The following is a 26,429-nucleotide window of genomic DNA, read 5'->3' on the forward strand; positions in this document are numbered from 1 at the left end:
CGCTTGCCAACAGGAACGGCTTGCTGGGGGTTGAGGGAAACTTCTGCTCAGCACCAGGCAAGTGCATGAATTCCATTTCATGTTCCTCTTGGCACATCTCCTTTCAGCACTTGAGGACTTTTTCCCTGGTCACAGAGAAAAGCAGGCAAGGAGAAAATAAGAGCCGGTGGGCAGCAGAGCCCTTGCCAGGGCTCCTGCTTTCCTAGTGACCCTGGAAAAAGTTTTTGGTGCCTGAGTGTACCCCGAGGGTGGACATAGCTGAGAAGAGCGATGCTTTGTATTACAGGAGACTGACAGTAATCGGCATTCGGGCTCGAAACAGCCTGTCCTGGAATTGTGACGCTCCCGTGTCCTGCAGAGCACAGGTGGAGGTGGGGAGCAGCCCCTCCAGGCAGGTCCACACATGCTGCTCCTCCCTGCGGCTCCAGGGGCTGCTGGGGAGCGTGGGTGTGCTGGGGAATGTGGGAGCTGTGTCATGGGGGAGTGGGAAGGGTGGGAGGGATGGGAGGAATGACTGTTCCGTGCTTATGTTTATCTCCCGGTTGATGACCAGGCTCACAAAGCAGGATACGCCTCCTCGGAGCCCGGCAAACTGACAAAAATCTACCTGGGAAGGATGCAACCCCAAACCCCCCCTACTAAAAATATGCAGGCAAATAGAGATTTTCCAAAACAGAGTCCTGGAATGCTAAACTTGGTGGTGATTCATCGAAGAAGGGGGGCACAGCCGTTTTATTTTTTCTTTCCCTGAAGGCGAGCAGGAGCAATGTAAATCCCGAATGCTCTCCGAGCTACCCCGTGCTCGGAAGCGCCATCCATAACCCCGTAGGCACCGGCTTCCCAAGGAGGCAGACCTGCCGCAAAAACAGGAATCCCTTATCGGGCAGCAGGAAATCCTATTTTTACATGAAGTTCAGAATAAAAATAAAAGGGATATATATGCTCTGTGGGTGCAGGCTAAAATTAAACCTCGAGCTTCTCCTCTGATGCCTGGTTCCTGCCACTCCCTGGATTGAAAATCTGATGGTGGATAAGAAGATCTATCCCTGCTGTCCCTGGCTCCTTAACATTTCTGAGCCAAATCCTTCAGTTTATGACTTCCCTGTCAGCTTCACTGCCTTTTGCCCATCCCAGGCCTTTCTCTGACCAAAATTTCTGCATCCAGGTGGTACCACAAGATGTACTGATGCATCATGAGGGTCTGTCTTGACTGAGTTTCCAGCACTGGGTCTGCTTCCCCATAGGGGATGAAGTGACATGTCTGGTCTGGATCTCAGCATTGCTTTACTAAGTTCTCTGGGATCTGTAGTAATGAAACAAGCCCTAAGCCACAATCCCCAAACCTCTTCCTTTCCTGCAGTCCAACACTGAAAAGTGACTGCCAAAACCAGCGCTGTGGCTGTGTGTTTTCATTACCACTGTGATTTGTACAACAAATGAAGCCCATTTACAGCCATGCTTTTGTTCTTCGACAGCTGAATCCTTTGCCAGCTGAAACAGGGCTTTCCTCTGGGCTGCACCAGCTTCACCAGCTCTGTGCACAGGGTGGCACTGAGACAAACACCACAGGGACAGTGAAGGTGGCACATGGTCAGCATTTCTGTGAGGCAGCTCATTTCAGAGTTTCCTGTGTTGGACCTTGGACCAAAGGGCTTTTTGCTTGGCTTCCAAAGAGCAATTAAACTGGATCCAGGAAAGTCACTAGGTAAAAGGAATCATGAGGTGCAGACCTCTTGGCTGACCACACTGACATTTTATATACATATACACACATATATGTGTTCAACCTACCTCCTCTCCTTTTTTTTTCTGCAACAAAGGTTCACACTGAGCCTTTGGCTGCAAAATATATTGCAAAAGGTTGTTTGATTTGAATAACTATTTGAGGGCATTTTTAGCCTCCAGTAGGAGAGCAAATCCCAGTAAATAGTGAGCAGAGCAGCCTGAGTTAGCCAAACCGCTGCAGGTACTTTAGCAGGGTGTTTGCTTCTCATGTGCATAGGAGTTTGAGAGCAGAATTTCATTCACCTGAGCTAGTCTCCTCCTACTTAGTGAAATTACAGGAAGGTTTGGAAGTGTGGATAGAGAATGGTGTGTTGGGTTGCTTGTTAAGAGCTGAGCTCTCTAGAGGGAACAGCCCCTGGAGAGCAGGTAGGAAAATTGGGCAAGGAGAGTGAATGAAGGGAAAGCATTTGGTGATGGTTTTGGATACTCTTGAGTATCTGGGGCTAGGGAGAGCTGCCTGGCTTGTCTCAGCTGTGATGTCACTTTTAGAAGATGACTTTTGGTTTTGGAAGAAGGTAGAGTTGCAGCATTCAGTGCTGCTCCTGTTTGTGGCTGGCATGTGACAGTTGCATGTCTTGAAATCTAATGTTGCAGCATTGTTTGCTTTTCTTTTTGTGCACTGAAAGGGGTATATGTGAAGAGCCCCTCTCAGCCTTGCCAGCTAATATGGGCAAGCAGTTAAATTGTTTTGGGTAGCCCTGTGTGTGAATGAATGCATGTGGCTTGCATGCAGTGGAAAGTGAATGTCTGAAAGCCCCCCCAGAAATGCAGGTCAGTGATCTCTGCTCTGTTGTGTAAGTGCTTCCCACTTCTACCACTTACCATAAGATGAGGTGATGAAATTTGGCTTAAAGGAGAAGTGATGTGAAATGGTGCCCAGTCTAATTTGAAAGAAAACACTGGCTGCTCTTCCTCCACACGGTGAAATCTAGTTTGAACTTCACCATGTAAAATTAACTTCCTTATTCTTAAAAGGTTTTGTGCTGTAAAACATCACCTTGCTGTTTTGCCTCTTCACAATCACTATAAAAACTGTCCAGGCTGCTCCTGTTATGGAGAAGCTGGGGGGCTCTAGACTGGCCCATGTCCTTCCTGGTGGTAGGGGCTACATACTAGAGGACAAATAGAGTATTTAAAGTTGTTTTTATTTCATTTCTGCAGTGGACTATGTTTGCTGACTGCTCCTCTTCCAACGAGAGATGATTTTTGGGGATTAAATGTTAAAATCCTGTGTGGTACTGTGGTGCTCCTGGGGGATATTGTGTGTCTGTATTTGATGTTGTATCAAGCCTGTGCAATGATTTTTCTCTTATCTCTGAGAAAGAGAGGCACGTGGGGCCAGTGAAAATAAAGGTACCTGTGAACATCTTTGGGTTGGGATGGGGAGGGGTATGTGAGTGAATCCTTTCCTAAAACCCCTTGGATAAGAAGCTTCCTGAGTAAGGACAGCACCTACAGGGATGGGATAAAAGAGAGGTATTCCTTTATTTGATACAGTCTGTTTGTCCCAGATATTGAACTTATGGTCTCACCCCAGAAACTGAGGACAGCAGGTCCAGGAGGTGCCCTGAGGTGAGGAAAGCAGTGGGGTTCCCATGGAGCCCTGGGCTGCTGCAAGCACAGGCTGCTGCCAACACCACGTGTCAGGAGAGCTCACTGGGGCCTTGGGGGGTCTCAGATGCCAACCTGTGCCCGGGGTCCCTCATGTGACACAGGGCAGGATGGCCCCAAGCACAGCCAGCTGCCCATCTGGTCACTCTCCTCAGGCATGCACAGGTGCCCAGAGGTGACAGGGCTCATGCCACCACAGTAAGAGGGGTAAATGCAGAGCTTGTGTCCCTGGGGATTGCGTGGTTTTCGCCTGTGATAGAAACTGTGAGCATTGCCAGAGTGCAAAATGCAGAACTTGAGAGCTGAGATCACAGGGCAGGACTAAAGGTGAGCTCCAAGGCCAGTCCATCATCCTGAGACGAGGAAGGACTCTGTGTGCTTCTCTCACCTGCTGTCTCAGCTGGTGCACTTGAGTTTCTTGAACCTGGTCCCCATTTCACATTCAGCAAGAGAACAAATTTCACAACACAACATGTTTAGGAGAGGAGGGGAAAAAAAAATCTGTCAGTCCTTCCTTTCTGAGATGTTTTGAGAATCAAATTTTTTATCAGAGGGAAAAAAACCCAACTCAAGACTCAAAACAGGAAACTCTTATCAGCTTGCCAGGAAGCTCTATTGCTTTGTGGAAGTGTTACCCTACGGTCATTGCTACTTTCAGTAGCTGTTTGTGAGTAATTTATGGCTTTAAGATGGGCGTCAATCTTCCATGCAAGCAGGGGACAGGCCCTGAAGCTGGAAGGAGTAGTAGTAGGAATAGAGGGTGGAGGGGAAATACCAAGGAACAGGATTTGTATTATCTCACTACATATATTTACAACGATAAGATTTTCATTGTCTTCTATGGTAAATTATGATCCTGTTTTTGTTCTGTATTTGGATCAGGAAAAAGCAAACCCATGTCTTCAAAAAAATGCACAGGCTTAGTGTTTAGTGACTGTTATTCAGCAGAAGTAATCGAGGGACTTGGGATAATACGTAACTTCTTGGCAAGGGAATTTCTAAATTATTGCCTTATGGAGTTCTGTGTGCTTGAATTCTAAATGTGTGTGGGTGTCTTTGTGTAAATTATGTAAAAAATTATCTAAAACCTATTAAAACCTGTCAGAGGGGGTTGTCTTGGTTCTCTTTTGTGTCCCAGTTTGTGTGTCTCCAACGCAGAGCACTTGCTCATGTCCAGAATAATTTCTTTAAAAACAGTGCTCCTGCAAAGTGTCTTTGGATTTAAAAATAAAGAAAACAGAGTTCCAGAATGTATTAAGATCTGAAAACTCTGTGTGCATGCACTTTATGTAGAGAGATCAGCAGCTCCTATCCCAAACCTGCGAGGTAGTTGTGTTGAACAGTTCTGGCTCCTGGCCCAGTGTCTCTTTTTATTTTGCCTTTTTGTGCCCTGGTGTGTCTCTTCTAGTGGATTATGGATCACTGTCACTCCTGCAGTCACCCAACACAATGGGGATCTTTCCACCAGAGGCACTTTGTGTCCCCCCAGCTGCACGGAGCAGGCATGATGTGGAGAAGGAAGTGCAGTGCTGCTGCCAGGTGATCGTGTTTGTCACATTGACTGCTGACTAAAGTGCTTGTTATCTCTTAGATTGTGCTGGCAAACCTCTTCTGCTTAAAAATAAGCATTAAACTTTTGTCTGGAAAGCTGAGCTTCTGGGCCATGAAGAGAAAAGATGATTTCTGAGTGCATAACCCATGACCAAATTCCTAAAGGCGTTTTGGCAGAGGGCTGTGCAGAGGAGCTGGGGTATGTCCTGGGTAAGTTCACTGTGCACCACCAGTGATGCAGAGCTCGTTTCCATGGGCTCTGGCCTTGCATTTAGAAACACACCATGGTGTGACCAGGCTTTGGGGGCTGATGCTTTTTTGGGGGACAGTGCATTTCTTGGCATGTCTTGGGCTGTCCCTGTGAAACAAGCATCAGGGAAGTGAATCATCTCCATGCTTCCATCTCTTCACACACAGTGAGTGCACTTTGAAACCTGGCTGTGCCCACTGGCTCTCTTTTAAATGTCCCTCTTTTAAACAGATCTTTTAAATAAATAAAACCTTTTTTTTTTTTTTTTTGTTTTTTGTTTTTTTTGTTTTTTTTTTTTTTTTTTTTTTGTTTTTTTTGTTTTTTTTTTTTTTGTTTTTTGTTTTTTGTTTTTTCACCCTCCAGTTTTTAAATTATGGTCTTAAATGCAGAGTACTCTGTGTCCCACTCTTCTGGGAAATGAGATTGTTCCATGATTGCTTCAATCCAAAGATTGAATTCTTTGGCCAAGCATTGTTGATACACAAAAGTACAGCATCCTGACTGCAGTAGTGTGTGAACCCATTTTTCCCCTCAATATGCACTTATCTTTCTAATTGGGCAATGGAAAACATTTCTCTGAAACCCGGTAACCAGTGGCCTTTCTTACTCATTGGACTACATTCAGTGTTTGCACTAGCACTTCATTAGGAAGTAAATAGTTATTTGCTGGGGCTGTAAAAAATCACTCTTCCTCTCCTTGTACCTTATCTCCTTTTCCTGAACAAAAGTCAAGAGCTTCTTTCCCCCCGCCCCTTCCCTCTTGGATATACAATTGAGTACAAATAATCCAAGCAGTATGATATGCCAGGTATTTTGCACACTCATCTCTGGGGAGCTGATAACAGCAGCCTGTCTCTCTGGAAACAGCCTCTTGGCTGCTCACCCCTGCTGGAATCAGCAGCTTCTGGCAGGGCCAGGAGGTGCTCGCCTCCCTCGTCCTCCCAAGGAGGACTTTGGAGCAGGCAAAGAGGTTGCATCTGATGCCTTGAGGTGCCTGAAGAATTAATGCTGTAAGATCATTGACATGTTTGGTGGCAGAATTGCAAACCTCTAACCAGGGTGGTACGGTTCTTGAAAGGCATTTCCTTAGCTGGAGGGTGAAAAATGGGCTGCATCTGACCAGCTCTGGAGATGGTGGGAAACCAGGTGAGAAGATGGTCTGAACTTCCTCTTTTCCCAGGGGGGTCTCCCGTTGGCCAAGGTGAGCCCACCAGCCCTGTATTGTCCCAGTTTCCATGTAAATCTGACATTGGCAGTAAGAAGCTGGCTGAGTAAATTCCCTTTGGGACAAGGGAAGGGCTGGAGCTGGCTCGTGCCTCTGGGGCTGTAACGCTGGCCCGCGGCTCTGGGCAGGACCGCACCAGCTTTTGTTCCCCTCTGTCCTCCTGAAAGGAAGTGGTGAGAGGCAGCCAGGGCGCCTTTATTTCTGTGAAATGGAGTGAAATGAGTGAGGCAGCCCATCGGAAGCAGATCGTTAGAAATATTAGTGACCTTAAGTGATCTCTCCAGGGCTGGCAGAGGAGCAGGCAAAAAGGACAGGGTGTCCTCATTTGTCACGTTAGCAGTTTATCAGCCATGCTCTGCAGGGCTCATTTGTCTCCCTTGTGAAGGAGACATCCATGTTTCCTGCTGGGGGAGAGCAGCTTCTCCAGGAGAGTTGAACAGACTGTCCACAGAGGCTTGGCCTCGTCTCAACAAGCTCAAGTTGCACCAGCCTGCCCTTAGACATGGTGCCTTGGCCAACTTCTAGCAGGTTTTCCCATGTTTTCCAGTCCCACTTCCCAACCCTTGGGACCCTCTTTGCCCCTTTGTCAGCTTCTGTTGAGGGCTGTGCTGGGAAGTCACCTCTGCTGCTTTGCTTTGACCTTGCACAGACTGGCTTTTTCCAGAGCTACAGAACGAGCAACAATACTCTTGCCTGTCTAGGAAGACTTTTGGGATGTCATCATAAGCACTGTTCTTCCCCTCTCCCATGGTGCAGGTTGGATAAAGATTTGTACTTCCTCAAAGCCCTTGTGGGAGAGGAAGGACAGAAAGTAGCCTTGAGAAACAGAGAGTCTGAGAAAACCAAAGCCCAAGACTGCTCCTTCTGGGTTCTCAAGAGAGATGTGAAACCCTGCCCCTGGGTCTGTGCTGAAATGCTACCAAGCCTCAGATGCTGTGGTGCTTCTGGGGTTTGACTCAGCTGTGTAGAGGATGGTGGGGGAGGAAAAATCTGTTCAAGCCTAAGCTTTGCCACTTCATAGTCAGCATGTGGTCTCTCTTCTGTGCTGTTCTGCTGAAGCGCTGTGCTTGGAGATTGGCAGAGTCCTCTGTCCTCACAGATATGGAGAACAGAGCTGGGAAAATCCTGCAGGGAAAGGGCTGGAGCAATTTAATCCGCAGGGCTTAAAGCAAAGTATTGCTGCCATACCTCACTGCCTCATCAGTCTCCATTCCTATGAAGTGTTTATGGGGGGAAATACCCCAAACCCCTGCAGAAACCCCACCACCATAAAGGTAACAGGGTTGCACACACAGCTGTGGGACTGTCAGATCCATGGACTGTGGTTTGGTTGCTGTGGGCCTGGGTGTTTGAGGCATTCAGTCCCTTGTGTTGCACAGCACTGCTGTACGTGATGGCTACAGCTGTAAGGAGATTACTCATCCAGAGAGCTAATTGCTGGGTTTGCCACATACTGCCTGCCTTGGGCTGGAGCAGGTTTGAGCAAGGCCTTAAAAAACAGGTCCCAATGTGTCATCATGGGTTTTCTGATTAATGCTTCCTGTGAGATTTGGGGCTGACATTCACTGTTTGCTGACTTTTCGTAAAGATCTATGCTCCTTTACATGCAAGACATCTCTGGGCAATAGAGATGAAAGAAAACTTCTTTCTTGATTGTTCTACCAGTCACTGAATTTTCTGTTGTCCCTGAGCAGTCTATAAAGCTCTAGGCTAGCATTAAATGGCAAACAGTATATCACTTCCTTTCCCCTTCCAAGGCTGCTTAATTTCAGGAGGAAGAGTGAAGCCTTGCTTAGCGGAGAAGGAAGAGCTTTAGGTGTGCTTTGCTATTTTATGTTGGTGGCTGCTGGTGGGACCTGGGAAAAATGCCACCAGTTCTTTTTATAGTTTAGTTTGCAAGCTGTAATTTCTTGGCAGAGAAGATGATCATTGGTCTGTTTTTATCCCTTTGGCATAATGAGTCATCAAAGATGATATTAATTAGAGAACTAATCTCCCTTGGTGGCAAATGGTGCAAGTTCTTTAGCTTGCCAAGGGTTTGTTCCATGCTAGAACTGGATTGAGGGGTGCTAGTTAGTTGGTATGGAAGCTTAAGCTGCTTATCACCTTTCTGTGCATGCAGAAAAATTGAAATTCCCAACGGGGCATAAGAAGGAACTCTTTACTGAGGGACTGGATATTGAAATTCTAACTGGGGAACAATTCTGCTTCTGAAAACTTAACATACCTGTGAGGTCTCAGCTTGGACAGCTAGAGATGCCTGTGCTGTGGGACACGGAAGCTTTAAAAATGGTAGGATGCAGGTAATTTCTCCTAGTCTGTGTTGTGAATGGCAGCAAAGTCTTCATTTTGATACCTTTCTACTGTCTTTATGAAAAACGCTGCTGAAACTCTGCCTTGAAAACTTGTGGTTGAAGGAGGTCAGAAAATGGCCAGAGCTTTCCCTGGGAGCTGTGCTTCCCACTGGCCTCTGTGCTGCCATCACCTTATAAGGAGCTTCTGTGATCCTCATCTGCCTAATAACTGCGTGGGGTGGTGGGTGAAAGCTGTTCAGAGAGAGCTGCTGTTTGCTCACAGAGGAATTCCGTGCACACGCCCCTGTGCAGCAGCCCAGGCAAGGAGGGAGATGTAATCCACGGCCTATAAATCCCTATAAATGCCTCCCACGTTCACATCTCCTCAGACACTCACTGAGGCCTCGCTGACAGCTGTTTACAGCACACCACAGCAGCTGGAGAGGAGCCCATTTTAAACCTAGCAACTCGGGCAGTGTTTGACAGCGAAGGGCTCAGCGGGACGGGCGCGCCGTGGAGGGCACGTGCTGTACTCAGCAGGGATTTCTCTCCCTTCAGGCACCCAGGAATTGTTCTCAAGGCCTGCTTTAAATACTGGATTTGTTACTCTATCAGCAGTGCCTAGAGGAGCTAGAAAGCTACACAGTGATTGACTTGCCTGCACTAGCCTTGAACTTCTTAGTATGTTGAGATTCCAAATTAAGCCTTGTTTTTCCCCCGACCCTTGGACAGATTAGGAAGAGGAGGGAAAGGCTCATAAGCATGAGGAAGGAAAGGGAAAGACCAGAAAATAATAGATACTATGCTATGTTATGAAAACTCCACAAAAATAACTTGGATGTCACCAGTCAAGCTGCTCCTGTGGAGTAATTCAGTGCTGTTCTCCACAAGTGTTCCCACCTGTCTGTCAGGCTTTGAAGGACTTAAGGACTTCTGCATCTAGGAAGGGCTTTAATAGTCTATTGCACCCCCTGATTTACCAAAGCCTGAAAGTGGAGCCACAACTTCTCTCTATGATAAAAGAAACATGAGATTAACAATGGCAGAGGTGGAAACTATCAGTGATGTAAGAGGTGTAGCGTGATCTTCCAGAGGAGCTTGTCCTGGTTCCAGCTGTGCTTGTAGGAACACTGTCCCTCTCTGTAAGGACAAACAACCCATAACTTCTGCTCACTGACCAAAGGCTGCTGTCATGGGGACAAAGCATTAAGGCATAATAAGGAAAGCAACTTAAAAGAAGTTTCCAGACTTAAATCTGAATTTCATTGTTGTATAATGTTTGTGTTGGAACTTAGGGTGATGGAAAAACTGATTCTAACCTTTTCTGTTGAAAAAAGGTTTTCTGAACTTCAGCATGCTGGCTAAATTCCAGCTCCTAGAAGTAATTGCCTTTTGCTAAGCTACACACCTCCTGTGAAACTTTATTCAGGGAACTTAGTGTAATTATTATCATTCCCTTCAAATAAATGGTTGTATAGCACTGTTGATCTAATCTGCCTGTCATGTTCCACAGCAGAGAGAATTTAATTTAAAAAAAAACTCATATATTAGCCCATATAGTATGTAGGTAGATGTTTCTGCTCTAGATCCTCCCCAGAGAGAAGACCAAATGCAGTTCCTACTTAGAGGGGTTAAAAAAAAGATCTTTTTGTTCTCCTGATCTTGTGAAAGCTCTTCTTTGTGAGGGTGAGTAGAGAAGGACATGAGAGGATCCAAGAAGTAAGTGGTAGTGGCATGTTCACATGATAAAATCCCCCACCCACAGACAGAGCAAGTGAATTGGTTCCTCTGTGTAACCTCCTGGGGAAATCTTGCTGGTAATTGAGAACTGCTCTTGGGAAAAGGAAGCACTGTTGGACATAGATAACAGCCTTTGGAGTGTGGTTCTGTGAACTGGCAGGAACGTGCACTGCCTGGAGGCCTGCATGCAGTGCCTGGAGTCCTGGTGGGCTTGGGAAATCACATCCTTCCACAAATGTGGGAAACAATGCAGGTGGCTGGGATTGCCCAGACAGTTGTAACTTGGAAAGGAAAAGGGAAAAAAAAGTGGTGTTTGCATTTGCAGCTGCTATCTGGGAAGGGGATGGAGAAATACATGCACCTTCCCATGGCCATAGTGAGAGACAGGATCCCATGTATTTTTATAGAGAGAATGTCAGGGTGTTTAAGGCTTCATATGAGTTTTTATTGTTTTAGTGGGATTTTGTTTGATTGTTGCTGGGGGTTTTTTAACTTCCTGAGGAGCCTAGCAAAAGTGGAATGTGCTGAGTAAAGTTATCTGACTAAAGAGGAGTGTTTGTAACCTGCCTCTCTGGGAACGCAGCCTCCCTAGCAGGTGTCCTGCCCCCTCTGCAGCAGGGTTGCTTTATCTCCTGCCCTACCAACACAGGAAATCTGTTTCCTGTGTAACAATGAGCCCTTCTTTGAGATTAGTCTAAAGCACAACCCCACTCGGGCACTGATAACTAACTCAGTACCTACAACAACAGGCCAGTGGTTTGGCTTGTGAACTTGTATGCACAAATCAGGCACAAAAGTGCCCTGAAAGCTGTTTGATTGCTGTTACAATGAATTTTTGCCTACCTGAGCACCTTGCTGGAGTGTACAGGGAAGAAGAGACTACAAGACCTCACCTTCTCCCATCCCCTGAAAGAACCAGCAATGTTGTGCTTTTTAAGGAGTTAGATTTCAGCATGACATGATTGGCACAAACAATGTGCTGTGTGAGTGGCCATCAGACAGTTGTGCCCACACAGAGGTAAGGTTGATTCACAGTGCTCTGCTCAGCCTCAGCTGGAGTGGGATGGATACAAATTCCTCAGGAAGACCTGGACAGCCTTAGCAAATGTGTATGTCATGAGTTGAACTGGGGGTTACAGGACAGCTGAACTGGAATTGACACAGTTTGCTGGCTTTCCCTGCAATTTGCATTTATTGCTTTTGCTCTCCACCATATGATTTCCTCTTACCCCTCTCTCATCCTGTACAGATGCTAAATGGAAACTCTGCCAACTACTACAGCTGACACCCTCTCTCCAAGTGCTTCCCCAGGACTATCCTGCTCTCCCTGTCTTGCTCCACGCCCCTCACTGTCCCACTCTGGGCTTAACTATCATTGCCATGAACACCTACAGAAAAGAATGAAGACAGAAATAGAATTAGTCAGTAAGACTTAAGACTGAGGTTTTTTGCATCTGTTCTAGATCTTGATAAATTTGTAGCATTCTCATCTGTGACTGGCAGGAGCAAACTCTCTCAATATATATTCTTAATTCCACTGAAATGCAGTTGTTACCTCTCCTCTACACTGAACAAGGTGAACCATGGGTACAATTCCTCTTGCTTTGGCAAGTATGGAGGTTGTGACTAGACTGCCAAGAGAGAAAGATATTGCAGATGTCAACCAGTCATTCAGCAGTGCACACCCGAGTCCAGCTGGGCTGATTTGCACATGCACATTTGGGAATATGCATAAGGATAATCTCCTCCCTTTGTTGCACTTAGAAAAGGCATTTTTTAATTTTCAGCTGCATTTCATTTTGCTATATAAAGAAGCAGACAGATCTGGCCTTTCTTTTTTAATAATGTCTTAGGACCAGGGTACAAAAAAGGTTAATGCATTAATTTTTAAGACAAGTGATAAATGTACTGCAATAAGCACATCCTACATACACAGAATATATTTCTCTATATAATATGAACACAAGAGATATAAAATAAGTTATACTTATCTTGGTTTTTCATCACAGTAGGAGCTCAGCTTATATAAAGTGACAACAGGATTGGAACAACACACTGCTCCAAAGCAACAACAAAAACCAGAAGAGTGTGCGCGCACGTGTGTGTTTAGGCAATGAAACAGGAAATTCAGGGATTTCTGCTAAAATCAGATCTTGAAAACAAAAATTTCATAGAGCATGAAAGAAGTGGGGAAGGTCTCTTGGCTCAGGGTAGAAGTTCTGGAGGGGATCAAGTGTTACTGTGTGGTGAGGAGGGTGTGTGAAGGCTGACAACTTGGCTAGGTCTGTGGAGGCACAGAGCAGAGCAAGCTCTGCCAGTGCCCCTCTGTGCTGTGCCCTTGTGATGGACCCAGGTGACAGTGTGGGGCTGTGTCTGTACAGTGAGAATGGGGCCTCACAGCTTTCACTGTGCACGATGAGAGCGAACACGTCACTTCACAGGATCACTGACACCACCACTGTTCACAGAGCAAACGCTACCCACTGGCTGTGAAATGCTGGGTGAGCCTGGAAGTGCTGTTCCTCCCTTCCCACCCACCTGATATCCACCTCTAGGGCCCCTCCCTCTGCGTCCCCTGGAGTGTGCTCCTCTTGGCCATGCCTGCAGAACAAATCTCCCCTGGGGACTGAATGGGAGGTAGCAATAATTGGGAACTCTGAGTGCCTGTCCTAGTGAACAATGAGGAACTCCAGCTGCCCAGTTCAGAGCTCTTTCAGATTTTATTGATGTCTTTAAGGACAGGGGAACATTTGTAAAATTTGCATCTTAATGGTGAATCAAGGTTCTTAAAGTTCTTAACTCGGGGGTTTAATATCTCGTATTTTAGCGTGGGCTTATGTGAATTAGGAAATGCTCTTTATTTTGGCCAATAGCTTGAAGACCTTGTGGTTTTTCTCTTAGTCTCCTGAATTTTGCAAGACCCATTAAAAGGCAGAAGGTGCAGCCAAAGCTCAGGAGTGATACTGGCAGTTAGCAGATTTCTATTAGTGCCTATTCCACTCTCCAAAAATGCAGCCCACTTCAGGTTTTCTTCTACTCATGCCTAACAGAGTCTCCTAGTTTGCAACATCCTTTCTTTACCTTCATATTTACAGACTACACATTAGAAAGCAGGGACAGTACACCGGAAGAGTTAATTGCATATTATCATGAAGGATTGGACTTTTTTGTTCTGCTTTAGATTTTGTTCTTCATACAGCAAAGTAGGTATAAATCCAAATGTGATCTCACATCTAAAGGTATAATTTAAGTAAACATGTTTGTCTAGATCTTTTATTTCCCCCTTCCCCTCTCCCCTGTAACCTTCCTTTCACTCTGTTATTTTCCTTTTGGATGGAGGGAGGAGATGGGAAGGGAGCTCATTTGGCAGCTCATGACCCTCCAACTTGACTTTTATGAGATGATTCGCCAAGGCAAACTCCTCATCATCCAGCATGCCATCTTTGTCGATGTCAGCCAGTTTCCAGATCTTGCCCAGCACGGTGTTGGGCAGCTTAGACCTTACCATCTCCTTCTTGGCGTTGGCACCAGTTATTTTCCCGTCGACGGGCGAGAGCGTGTAGAAGATCTCGTCGTACATGGGCTTGTCCCTGGCCACCACCCACTCGGCGTCGTCGATCCCTTCTCCGGCCCCTTCCCCATAGCCGTGGCCGAAGGGGCCGTGCAAGGTGCCCTCGAAGGCTCCTCCCTTCACCATCTGCGTCGGCCGCTGGGACTCCTCCTGGCGCACCAGCACCATCAGCTGCGCGATGTCGTTGGCCAGCATGTCTTCCACCGTCTCCAGCAGCTTGCTCTTCAGAGGCTGGAACTTGCTAAAATCCTGGGCTTGCAACTGATCCTTAAAATGGGACAACACAGCAAGAGGTGAGCAACATGGCCGTGTATGGGGAGTAACGGCGTGCAGCGGGATGCCTGCCTGCTGCTTGCTCACAACACCCAGCTACTGCAGAGGAGAGGGGAGCTTGGCACTCCTGCCTCTGACAGCCCTGCTTTCAGCATGGGGTGGGGTCTCCCTGGCTGGCCCTGCTCTTACTTTAATCCTCTCTTAAGTCCTACAGAAAATGACCAAACAGTTCAAGGCAAGCTGCTTGTGTGCTCCTGCTACATCTTCCAGCCAATGCTCTCTACATGCCTGCAGAGAACTCTCTTCTAGCTGCAGAAAGACCTACAGCTTTATCTTTCGCCCTTTACTCACTAAATCCACACTATTCACTCCAACTGGATTGATACAGTTTGTTTTTTTTAAAAACACATTTTAACAAAGAGTGAAGGAGATCTCCACTTGGATACACTCCATAGATGTCATTCCCAACAGCTTAGGGAGAATATATTTTCAAAAACAGGCATGTTTTCTATAGGTAACTAATAGCAACCTCAACAGCTAGAACTCAGAACAGGTTTCTGCTTGGACTGAAGCCACGCAGCAATGCAGCAGTGCCCAGTACTGCTTCAATGTACAATACAAGGCTCTGATCCAAGGTCCTTTGAAGTTTTTGACTTGCATGAACACTGGGCCAGGTCTCAGGTCTGCATAACAGAAAACCTGCTTCGCTGCTTAAAATAGAAAAGGGGCTTTAAGTTTTCACACCTTCTTTTCTCTCTTTCTAGAAACAAAGAGTGAAGCAGAAGACAAATATATCTCTTGAAGAATGTGGCATATGTAATCTTTTCAGGGCACAGCTTTCCTTTTATTAAAAATTAACAGTATGTTTAGGCCTAAAAAATCTGCAAATGAAACCTGGAATTAAAAATAAAGAAAAACAGAACAAATAATTTGCTGTAAAATGATACTCAGGCAAAGATACGAGAAATGAATGTGAAGCTGTAATGCTTCACACGAGCTCTATGTGTAAGAAGTGCTCATGCCCAAATATAGCCTGCACATATTTTAAGGCACATTTTAACACTACAGCAGGCTTTTCCCACAGGTGTCAACAATCAATATCTGCATGGCTCTGTTGTATTCCCTGCAGTTACTCTAATGCTCTTGGCTGTTTGCCAGGATGGCACTGCTTACCTGCATTTTTCTCAGATTAGGGAAGTCTCCTGGTGAGATCTGATGCTCCCGTTCAATCCGGGCGTAAATATCTCCCAAGTTGTTAACAAGCTCTTTCTTTTTATTGTCTTTCCCAAACATTGAGGGCATTTCCTTCTTCAGGGAACTGATGATATAGGCATGGACCTGAAGGGAATTAATTTGGAAAGAAGGTAAATGTTTAAATAGCACATCAAAAAATTCTTCTCAACTGAGTATCTGTGCCTAGGACTCAGGCACATCTTGTCCCACCCTGAAGAGAAAGCTCAGCTCCTCAGCTTGCCTGGACCTAGAGATTGTTATTCCAGTGCTAAACGCTCGGCTGTGCTGAGACAAGATGTAATCCTGAGCACACAGACAGTGACATTCATATGCACTTTCTGGAGAAAGTGGTGTTTTTTTTCTTCCACTGGGCATGGCCACCAAGAGAACAGTCCCTTTCCAGTCCAAACATACAGGTTCAATGTTTTCTGTGAATACCAGTCCATACCTTATGCAACGTGTTTAAATGGTGAACCAAGTATTTCTTCTTGAAATTAAGGCCCTTGCACTGAAAGCTTTAGAGAGATCTTTTGCTCTCTTTTCTCAATTCACATGGAGTTTTTTCAGTTTATTTCAAATACTCGGGAATACTACAGGCTTATTTATTGTTTGTTTAAGTCTCCACCACCTCTGCATCCATCTAAGCCAGGTACCTCTCTTGGCTAAGAAAGTTTAAAACAAAAGACCTAAAACTTATTGATTCCCTTTGTGTATAATTCTGATATACTGAATTGGTCCTAATTCTCAAGCTGCTACCACAGAGAACCTGCTTTCCAGATCCCTTCAAGTGCTAGCTGCTTTGATCTGTAATTACCTTCCTGCCAGGACTGACCTACCAAACAAAGGAGCTGTTTTCTTCTCATATTGTCATAGGGCTCATATGCTGGGCCTAAATTAAATGGGATGGAAAAAGTCTAGGATCCACCAGTTCTGCAAGCCGAACTGGCCAAAACCACCTCTCCACAGGCTGGACGCCGCAGACAGCCCAAACCAAATGCTTGGGGCCTCTGTGCCCACACCTACCTTGGCCAGGCGCGCTCGCTTGATGAGATCATTCAGCTTCCTGAGGGCAGCGTTGCGGGGCAGGCTCTGGATGTCCCTGAACAGGTCCTGCTCCTCGGCCTCGAACAGCTTGCGGTTGTCGGGGATGAGCAGCGGGTGGGACCAGAAGGAGCCGATGTAGACTCTGATCACCTCGGGAGTGTTGACGATCTTCCCCAGGGACCACATGAGGGCACCGTACACCCGCATCAGCTGCTGAGTCTCTATCTGGTCAGCCTTGTTGAGAACAACTCTCATCTTGTCCTCGTGGTTCTTCAGGGCCTTGATGACCTCAGAGAATTCATCAGAGATGTCCAGCTTGTGAGCATCAAAGAGGAGAATGATGCGGTCGACTCGTTCTGCAAACCACTCCAGTACAGCAGCAAAGTCATAACCTGCAAGGGGGGCAGGAAGAGCAGAGATGCAGCAAACATGGCAGTAGAGAGCCTACTTGCTGTGTCAAACTGTATCTGTACCTAACTGAGGGTAACCTTGCAAGGAAGTGGCTTTCCCAGTAGAGCAGGTAGCTTGATAATGATATAACGCACCATCCTCCACATGGAAATGTCACAGCACACAGTCAAACTCTTGTCTTCTCCACATTAAGAGATCACCCAAAGAAGTCTTGAACCTGTGCTCCAGATCTTCATTAAAATGCACATCAAGGAGCAACTGTATTCAAACACCTACTGCAGAAGTCTTGTATGCAACAAGAGAGGTCTAGTTTGTGAACGACTGGCCATCAGCATAGCCTACAAAGACTGCAGAAAGCTAGGTAATTGCAATACCTGCACCCAGACTGGTTTGTGTATCTCCACTTCCTAATAAATCTCAGGTCTTGTCTAGTTGTGCAAGACTAACTTTGTCCCATTTAATTCAAAACCCAGCATGCAAATAATCTTTCCTACCAGAGTAATCACCCTGTCATACCTGCTGCATGTGCACAAAGCCAAATGATTTGTGTTCACTTAGCCAAGAGCTTGACGCTTAGCAGACAGCATTGCTGTGAATACCAGAGGCAGACACAGACCAGGAACAGTGGGCTCAAATTCCACATGCCTCAGGACTAAAGATAATGGACTCAGTGTCAGACTGGGTCCATCCCTGAGCAGTACAGGGCATGATAAATAGTGTGTGGAGAAGTCCCCAAAACAACAGTAATGACAACAAAATTACCTTTTTTTCCTAGCTCTGTGGTGGTTTTTTTATCCTTCTTTAAAGTCTTGGTGAGAGACTGGTTGGTTCTCTCCCCCTGCTCTGTCAGGCTCTCCTATGCTGTGCAACATTTGGGGTTATCTGAGTCACCAGAGTGCTGCACTTTGTTAAGGGAAATCAGGACAGAGCAAATGCTATTTGTATTCAAATCCTTTAATATACTATTTTAATCTTGGCTTTCATGAATAAATACATGATAATTAGTTTGGTGCTTTTTCATCCTGCTCCCCTTTCTTTTTTCTCCTTTTTTTCCTCTGTCCCCTGTAAAACCTAGAGGCAACCAGTGCAGCCCAATCATTAGAGTGGAACTACAGAAGGGAGGATAGCAGAGCTCTGATCTTGCTTTTTCACGCTGGCCTTTTCTTCCATATGACTAAGCAAACTGGAGTGAAATCCTGGCTCCCATGTCAGGAGTAAAGCCTGTGGGAACTTTCTCTTCATCTGGATAAATTGGTATTAACGTTTTGCCACTGAGAACTTTCATACAACTTCAAAGTATTATTACTGGGCAGTGTTCTGCTTTGGTCAATTACAGTTTGCTCCTTACAGGAAAAGTGGGTGGCAGAGTGAGGGTGTGTGAGGTCTGTGTCCTTGGATGTGGACACTTTGCCCTGCTCTTTTCCATGGGATCTACAGAAATCTCAAATGAAAGACAGATATTTGTTCCAGCAGTGTCCTTCTGCTCACTAGGACATGAATGTCTCCTCTCACAAGAGCAAGCAATGCTGGGCCCTGTCTCTTTGCTCAGCTATGTTTGATGCTGAGAACTTCAGAGAATTCAGAATGATTATTAGCTTTGCAAAAACCTGCTGAGCATTCATTACATTATATTGATAGCTGTGTATCTTACTCAATCTGTGTATCTGACCTCAAACACAGTCAGTTTTTAAAAACTGAAATAAACTTGATCCTGCTCGCTTTCAGATACTAACAGCCTTTTTTAACCTTAGGTGCTAACCTCAGCTTTTCAACCTCAGGGGTTCTGGCTGCTGGGAGCTCTACTCCACTGCTCTAATTACAAATCTGCTGCAAAGATCAGCAAGCTGACTCCTTCCTAACCTGTGCTAGGAGCAGTGGCAGCAGGACAAAGTCGATGCTGAATACCTCACTTCACTTGGCCTGGGTTCAGGCTGTCAGCTGTCTCTCTGCAAGCAGATAATGGATATGCAAACAGAGACCTCCTATGCCCCCTCAAACTTTGCTGAACAGAAGATACACAGACCTTATGTTCACTTCTGCCAGGGCTGGAAGTCATCTGGCATGGCAGGACAGTTTATTCTTCATACACAGAACTGCTACACAGTTATTTTTCCATCATGGAAGCAGTGAGTCAGGGTGACTTTATTTGGAGATGTTTGTGCATTTAACCTTGTCAAATCTCATGGACTGGGATATTTTCTTGTCAAGCTGGCACATGTTTGAATTGTACCATAGCTACTTTGTCCAGCCTTTTTCTTGGGAGATTCAAGTGGAAAACAGCCATGCTCTCTAGCCTATCTTATAATGCTATAGTGATGTCCTGTTGCAGATCATGTGGATGGTTTCCCTCTGACAGCAGAGGAACAGTCACTGTTACTCCCCGTTGTGTTAATAGGGGCTGGGATGAGTTGGGGAAATTGCCTGCACGTGACACTCAGTCTCCACCTTGCAGGGATTTAGTAAAAGTAGGAACTGATTATTTAAAAGAAGGGAGGTATAGAAAAAAATGTCATTGTAGTTTTGGTATTAACTGAGGACATGGGAGACTGACCTTAGTCTGGGTCTCAAGGTTTGTCCAAAAGTATCTTTAGGTGTTTAGCTCTCATGATTTTTATCCTGTATCAAGCCTGCATCCACAATAGCACTTAAAAGGTATCTATTTCCTGAGCCTCTCTTTCCTATTAACAAAAACAAATGCTGCTCTACCCAGCAAGAAAAGGAAATTAATATCTGCTCAGATTCTTTGTGTATTCCCAGCTGCTACAGTAACATACAATGGGTTTTGAATGTCCCTGTGGACTTCATTAAATATCTAGATTGATTACCAGACTTTCTTTCCTGGCTTCTTTGCTTGTTCAGAGATATCCTCCTGACAGCTGTCCTGCATAACTCCATTAAAGAGAGAACAAAGCCCTGGAGAGTAACACTTGCTGTTGACTGCTCTGAAACATCACCATGGGCTCATTTACATCCCACACTAGGACCAAAGCCCAGCCCACACTCTTCCCTTGTATGTCCCACTTGCTCTGCCTTTGGGGAACCTCTCCTGTTGGTGCCCAGCTAAGCAAGAAATAAGTCTTGTGTGTGATGACAGCTACATTCTTCTGTATGATGGTACTTGGCAGGAAAAACAAGGTATAAGAGTATATATTCTGTTCTTAAGTGATGGAACACTATAGAGGGAAAGAGGGAAAAGTTATCCTGAGTGCTGTAAAGTTCCTTAATACACAGCACAACGTGGCACAGAGCTGTTTACAACTATCTACGTGGAGCCAGTGACTGGTGGTGTTTAGGAACACAGTGCCTAGAGAATTGCTACAGATGTGATTCATGGGGTTGACTTTTTAGTCTTGCTTTTAGTATATAATAAAGTAGATTGTTACTAAAGCATTTGGATAGCAGAATGACAGTGTAAATGGCTAAGGGCAAGCAATTAATAAAGGTGTTTAAAAATAAGGTCTTAGATTAATATTTTAATGTTTAGTTTGGAGCTTTCATTTTTAAAGGGCTGTGGAGGACACAGAGAACTCAGGGCATTTTGCCTGGCTCCAGCCAGAGCTGGAGGTGTTCAACACCTGAAAACATGAGGCTTATTCTGTAACTAAAGCATTATAGCCTGGCCCACTTTTCATTTCACAGATACACTGGGCCTGCCTCTGTCTTCCAGCAGTTTATTACTGTGTGAGCTTAGACCAAGAACTTATCTTCATCCATGGTCAAATTAGGAGTTTTCCTGGTGTCTCTTGCTCATTCCACTGCAAATGCATTACGTCTCCCTACGCCTCCCTGTGTTGTAGGGTGTTGCTAAGGCCTCCCACTAAAGCAGGCAGTCACTCTCTCTGCTTTGGCAGTGTTTCAGGGATGGGTAAAGCTGTCCATGGAACAAAGCATGGTTTTATTGTGAACTTACAGGGTGGTAGGGAAGCCATCTGCTTGCCAAAGCTGCATTAATGCAAACCCATTATTACAGGGATGTTCAGACAGAACTGTAAAGGGAAGAATTTGCTGTTCAGTCTGTTGTACCCTGTTGAAAAATATGCTGCATATTTAAACATTCTCTAACATCACTGATGCAGCTTCTTTCACAACCTCCAGATAAGGTGAATGTGAAGAGAAAATGAATCCAAATCATACAGTACTAGGAGGACAAGATGAACACGATAACAATTTTATTCCATCAGATTTTTTTTCATGGGACAGGTTTCCTTCTGACAGCATGAAAAGGACTCAACAGACTTAACACAAAGCTGACAAGTCAGCAGGACTGTCAGTGGGTTCATCCTGCAGAGAAAATGATCATCTTGCAGACATCCTGCCACCTAGACTCTGTAAGGCAAGTGGCCTAGTGAATTCTTGTCTGTGCACCACTGGAATACCTGGCACCATGCATTTCACCAAGATCTGTCAGGATTATGTAATTACAATCTGTCAAGTCAGATCAAGCATGATACAGTCTTTATGCTGACTGTGGGAAGATGGATGATACCTGACCTGGCAAAAGATCTGCCTGGCTGTAAGATTTTAAAGCAAATTTAAACCAGCAAGGAGTCGGCATGCACTGGGTCAGCATTTCTCACCATGCTGCTACACTGGTTGTTGGTTTAGGTTTGTTTTGTTTGTGCTATTTTTTTTTTTACTGCTAGCAAGCATACTACTGATTTCCTGTCTTGTGGAACCATAGCCACAGGCCCTATGGTAGTGGAGTTCACGTGAGGTTGAATGGGAACAGTGAGATCAAGAAGTGCTGAAAACCCCAAAGTTCCAGCTTTGCACCAGGTATCTCTCAGCTTGATGTTATTACTGCTGTAAATCATGCTGCTGCTTTTAGCAATTCACCTCTTTCCTGCTGAATTTTAGTTACTGGGAGCTTCCTTCTCACCTTTCTAAAGCTGGTGTTATCTTTCATCATAGGGATGAAAGATTTACCAGATTTACTCTACAGGGCAGAGTTTTATGGCAGTGTCCCTATTTGTCAAGTGGGAAACTGGCTCTGATTGTCTGAGGACAGCATCCCAAGATGGGACAGCTGATACTGAACACTGACTGCCTAGAGAGGGAACAGCTCTGGGGAGATGAAATGAAATGAATGCTGATTCCAGGGGGCTTATGACTTAAATTTTTAAAATTTAATAAGAGGGTTTTGAGGCTTAGTCCAACTGGTCACAGTGATGTCCTGCCTGAAAGCCCTTCAGAGTCCAGGGAAGAAAACTTATGTCATTGCAAAACAAGCAGGCAGCCCACACTGGAAGGGCAGAATGTGCCAGGAGGGGTAGGTGTTACCCAAATGTGACAGATGGCTGTGAGCAAAGGAGAAGGAAGGTCAGAAGAAGAAAATGAGGAGAGGGAAGTGACACATCCCTTTGAGGACACACAAAGTGAGTGGGAAGCTGGGTTGGGTGGCTGTTATGAGACCCAGAGAGTAATGGTGTCCTAGAGAGAGAAGGGTGCTGGGTAAGAGTATCAGAGAGGAAACAGCTGGGACTGGGTGGAAGAACAGGAATTTGAACAAGTTTCTCTCAAGATGAGGAGCTAGTGGTGCAGCAAGGGGAAGACAGAAGGGATGACGAAAAGCAAGTGATGGGTACTGGATACACCTCACTGCAGCTCATCCTAAAACACCTTTGTAAAAAGCTGCCATACTCCTCCCTGGAAGTGGCTGCCTTCCAAGGGAATACAGAGAGATTCCTGTAATGCATATCTGTGGGTGTGCTGGGAAGTATACACAAGGCCTTTGGGATGAAAAGATTTCTTTGAATGTCGCATGCCCTAATTTCTAGAGCTGCTGATTCAGAGCACTGGCAGCTACATCCTCCTGCCAGTGCTCCACATTTCCTACTCCTCTGTACCAAGAACTAATGGAAACATTAAACACATTTTGGAGGCTTTAAGGTTTCCAAAGCAAAGACAAAAGGACTCAAAGCACAGCAGATCTCTGTTCTGAGCTAGCAACAATGTTAACATTTATACTAACCAGAACCTGGAGTGCCAGACTGCACAGCCTTTTGCTTTCATGTTATTTACTGCAAGGGCTTCAGGGGGGGAACGAGACTGGGAGCCTGATGGGGCTCTTGCTTTATGTCACTGGAAAGTGAATGAAACCTCACCAGGCACATTCAGATCAGGTGGAGCAAATCTGAGGAGAGAGCTGTCCAGAGCTAAATTTCTTTATAACAGCCTGTTTAGATCCTGTGTACACACAGGATCTAACTAGCCCCATCTACAACTTTTTATCTGCCACTTTTGACAGATGGGCCTGAGTTACCTGATACTTGGGCCAATTCTCAAAACAGTTTCTACACAGATTTTGAGATTGCAAAAGGCACCTTAATTGAGGCCAAGTCTTCCAGAGAAGTCAGTGCACAGCAGCATTGATGTGTAGCTGGGATTCCAAGAAAGTTTTTTTACTAGAGCATCCAAACACAAACTGAATTCTTCTGCATTCATACTTTAAATTTCAGGAGAAATCATGCTTGAAAAGCTGGCCTGAAATGGCCACCAGTAACTGATAGCTCCCAGTGACCAGGAAACACATTCCTTCTCCATTGTTACCCAGGATGCTGAAAGAATGCATGATGGGCAAAAATAATGCAAATTGATGAGATGCTGATGGCATGACTATCTTCCCTCAATGTAATAGATACTTAGAATATTTCTGGAGTGCACAGTGCACAACAAATGGACAGGCTGCACAGCTGTTCTAAAAATCAGACTTGTTTAATAATACAAACACTCGCTGTATGTTAACAGGAGTAGAAAAAGGCACAGCCCTTTCTATCTGTGCAGCCATTTAATCTTGTTCTTCTGTGTTACTTTTTTTTGCTCTTCCAGTTCTGGAACTGCAAAATATATCAGTATTTCCAACCCTAATCATGAAGACAGTCCCTCTCCCCCCGCCCCCAACCAAATAAAATAATGGTTTGGCTTTCTCAAACACCAAATATAATCTTGACCTTTCGTTTGCATGCTGCTTTCAGGTGAGAAGAATTAGGCTCATTTCTAGAAATAAAAATGAGAACTGTGCAGATCTTCTGCTCATTTTTGTGTTTTTTTAAGAGGAAGTGCAGAACAGTGTGCCTGTAAGAGCTGAGCATTCCAGTGGAACAGTATGTGTTAATTGAGACTGTGATAAAATCAGGCAAGTTGGCAGAGCAGCTGTAATGGAGGTGAACTGGAAAGTCAAAACTAACCAGTGCACTTTTGCCCTCCCAGGCAGAGTGAAATACAGAATATAAGCAAACATCACCAGTGGGGAGTATTATAGCAAATATTTGAAATGCCTCCCTTTTAGAGGCTTTCAGGGTGGATGTCTTTAGTTTGTATCATGCTGTTGCTAGCACATGTGACAAAGCTCCTCAGAAAAAATATTTTTTGTTGCCATTATACCCTAAACAGCATTGCATGAAGTGGGAGAACATCAATTCCCTTGGTGTTTGCCCTTCCTTTCCAAGCATGGCTATTTGAGACACAGCCAGGCTGAGAGCTCTGCACTGCCCAAGACTGTTGCTATTAGTATTTTTCTTCTTGCTGTCAGACTGGTGAGTGACTAAGTGTCTCTGGTGCTGAAGCTGCTGGTCATTTGGGAATTCTACTTTCCCAGGAGAAGGGTGAGGCTGGTGGGTAGGGTTTTTTCCCTTGGTTATGGGATGCTTAGGCTGTACTGAAGCCAGAATGGAACTGGTGAAAAGCTGGGAAAATGCTAGAATAGTGTATACTGGAAAGAAAACTAATGGGGAATGACACTGCTAGTCCTTACCTCCTGCCTAGGACCTTGTGGTCACTGCTAATGCAGGAAAGGGAGAAGGCAGCATATAGAGTAAATATAAAGTGTTCAGGATATATGCAGGAAGTACTACCCCAAAATACAGCTTGGCCAAGGTGTCACTGAACTTGGCAGACTTGGATCTGCTCAGCTCAGGGCAGATGTAGGTTGAGACAGATGGGCAGCAGAGCGTGCAAAGCTCAGCCCCCAGGGATGCACTGCCACTGAAGTGTAAGAGCTCCTGTGGCCAGGTGGCTCCATTAGCAGGGCAGACTGCACAAGGTGATGAATTATGAGGAAGTCCTCACTCCTGTCCTGGCTCTGCATGACCTGATCTGTGGCCCTCCACTCTGTCCTCATTTATTTCAGTACAGTCATCCCCTCCTCATTTTCTCTCCCAGCAGGCTGGCCTGAGCTCATTGTGTGACACCAGAACAGTGCTTTGCAAGTGGATGGCATTTGTATCATTATCAAATTGTCAAATCAGACAGGGCTGCACTGCTTTGGTACAAATACCTCCCCTATGTGCATCTCTGCAGCCTCATACTCCCCTAGAAACAATAAATACCAAAAAGGTCACAGAGGAATAGACAAGGCAATGCAACCACCAGTTCTTTAAATGTAGGCATAGATTCATGGCCCAGTCTCTAAAAAAGATCAGGAGAGAAATGGCTACCTTCCAGGCAAGGATAACACAGAAGCAGGGACAGACAGAATGCTCTGGACCAGGACACCCTGGAAACATTTCTCACAAAGCCTGTAAATGACACCTGTGCACCTAGAAGTCTGGCTACCACACCTGTGACACCGTGTGTGCCCACCACAAAGCAGTGCACGAGTCAGGAGCTCAGTAGGTCAGATCAGTGCAGGCAGCTCCTTGGCTACACTTTTTACAAGAGCCTGAGAGCAGCAGCAGCTGCTGTGTCAGTGCTGGTGATGTTAAAGGGATGTGCACTTCAGCTATGACAGACTGCACCACCCTCAACTGCTTGATAGGCCTAAACCTGCAGCTCTGCTACTGGGAAAATTCATGGGCTGCTCTGTGGGGTAAGAGGGCCCTTTAGGATCATGCAGTCCTGGAAGAGAGCCAGTGCAGAGCTTTGTTTCCTCAGATTATACAGCATTTCTTGGAGCAAAGCTTGGTAGCCATTTGCAAAGCCCTGCTGCTGGCTGTAGGAGGCTGAGTGCTGCTAGCACTAACACCAGCATCCTGTGCTTGTGCACACACTGGCTGTGAAGGGACTGTCAGATCTGTCACCTTTAACAGCAACAAGGCAGTGAATTTAATTCAGAGTTGAGTTCAGGCAAGTGAAAATCTTCAGAACCCGGACTTGGCCCCTGAATCAATCCTTTAAACCCTGTTCCCTTGCTCCTGCCCTTTGAAACGTGCATGCAATAACAGGAACAGCTACTGCTTTGAAATTCAGAGGTATAAGGTGGCTCTCATGGATTGCTAAGCTTTGACAGCATGGTATTCTGCTAAGCTGACACTATATAGATTAACTAATGCTCCTGACTTCTAATGGGGAAGGAGACAGACTTGTCATGTTCCCACTGAGAGGAATTTCCTATATTTAGAAATGCTGCTGGTTCTCATGGGATGGGCAGGCTGGGAAAGCCTGCCACATCTTTTACATCTTTACTTTCCCCCTCTATTTTTATAACAGATTGCTGCTTCACTA

General features: G+C 45.4%; 1 protein-coding gene across 1 annotated transcript in view; it reads right to left on the bottom strand.

Moving 5' to 3' along the window:
* Positions 1-12,281: 12,281 nt before the first annotated feature.
* Positions 12,282-26,429, bottom strand: part of EHD3 (EH domain containing 3) — a 29,712-nt gene continuing 15,564 nt past the window's right edge. The window contains exons 4-6 of the mRNA XM_056487007.1: positions 16,557-16,969; positions 15,474-15,638; positions 12,282-14,294 (exon numbers count right to left, since the gene is read on the bottom strand). Of these exons, the coding sequence (XP_056342982.1) occupies positions 13,767-14,294; positions 15,474-15,638; positions 16,557-16,969 (1,106 nt within the window). The 3' untranslated portion in view covers positions 12,282-13,766. The remainder of the gene's footprint in view (positions 14,295-15,473; positions 15,639-16,556; positions 16,970-26,429) is intronic.

The sequence above is a fragment of the Oenanthe melanoleuca genome, chromosome 3 (genome assembly GCF_029582105.1).
Source record: "Oenanthe melanoleuca isolate GR-GAL-2019-014 chromosome 3, OMel1.0, whole genome shotgun sequence".
Taxonomy (NCBI): Eukaryota; Metazoa; Chordata; class Aves; order Passeriformes; family Muscicapidae; genus Oenanthe; species Oenanthe melanoleuca.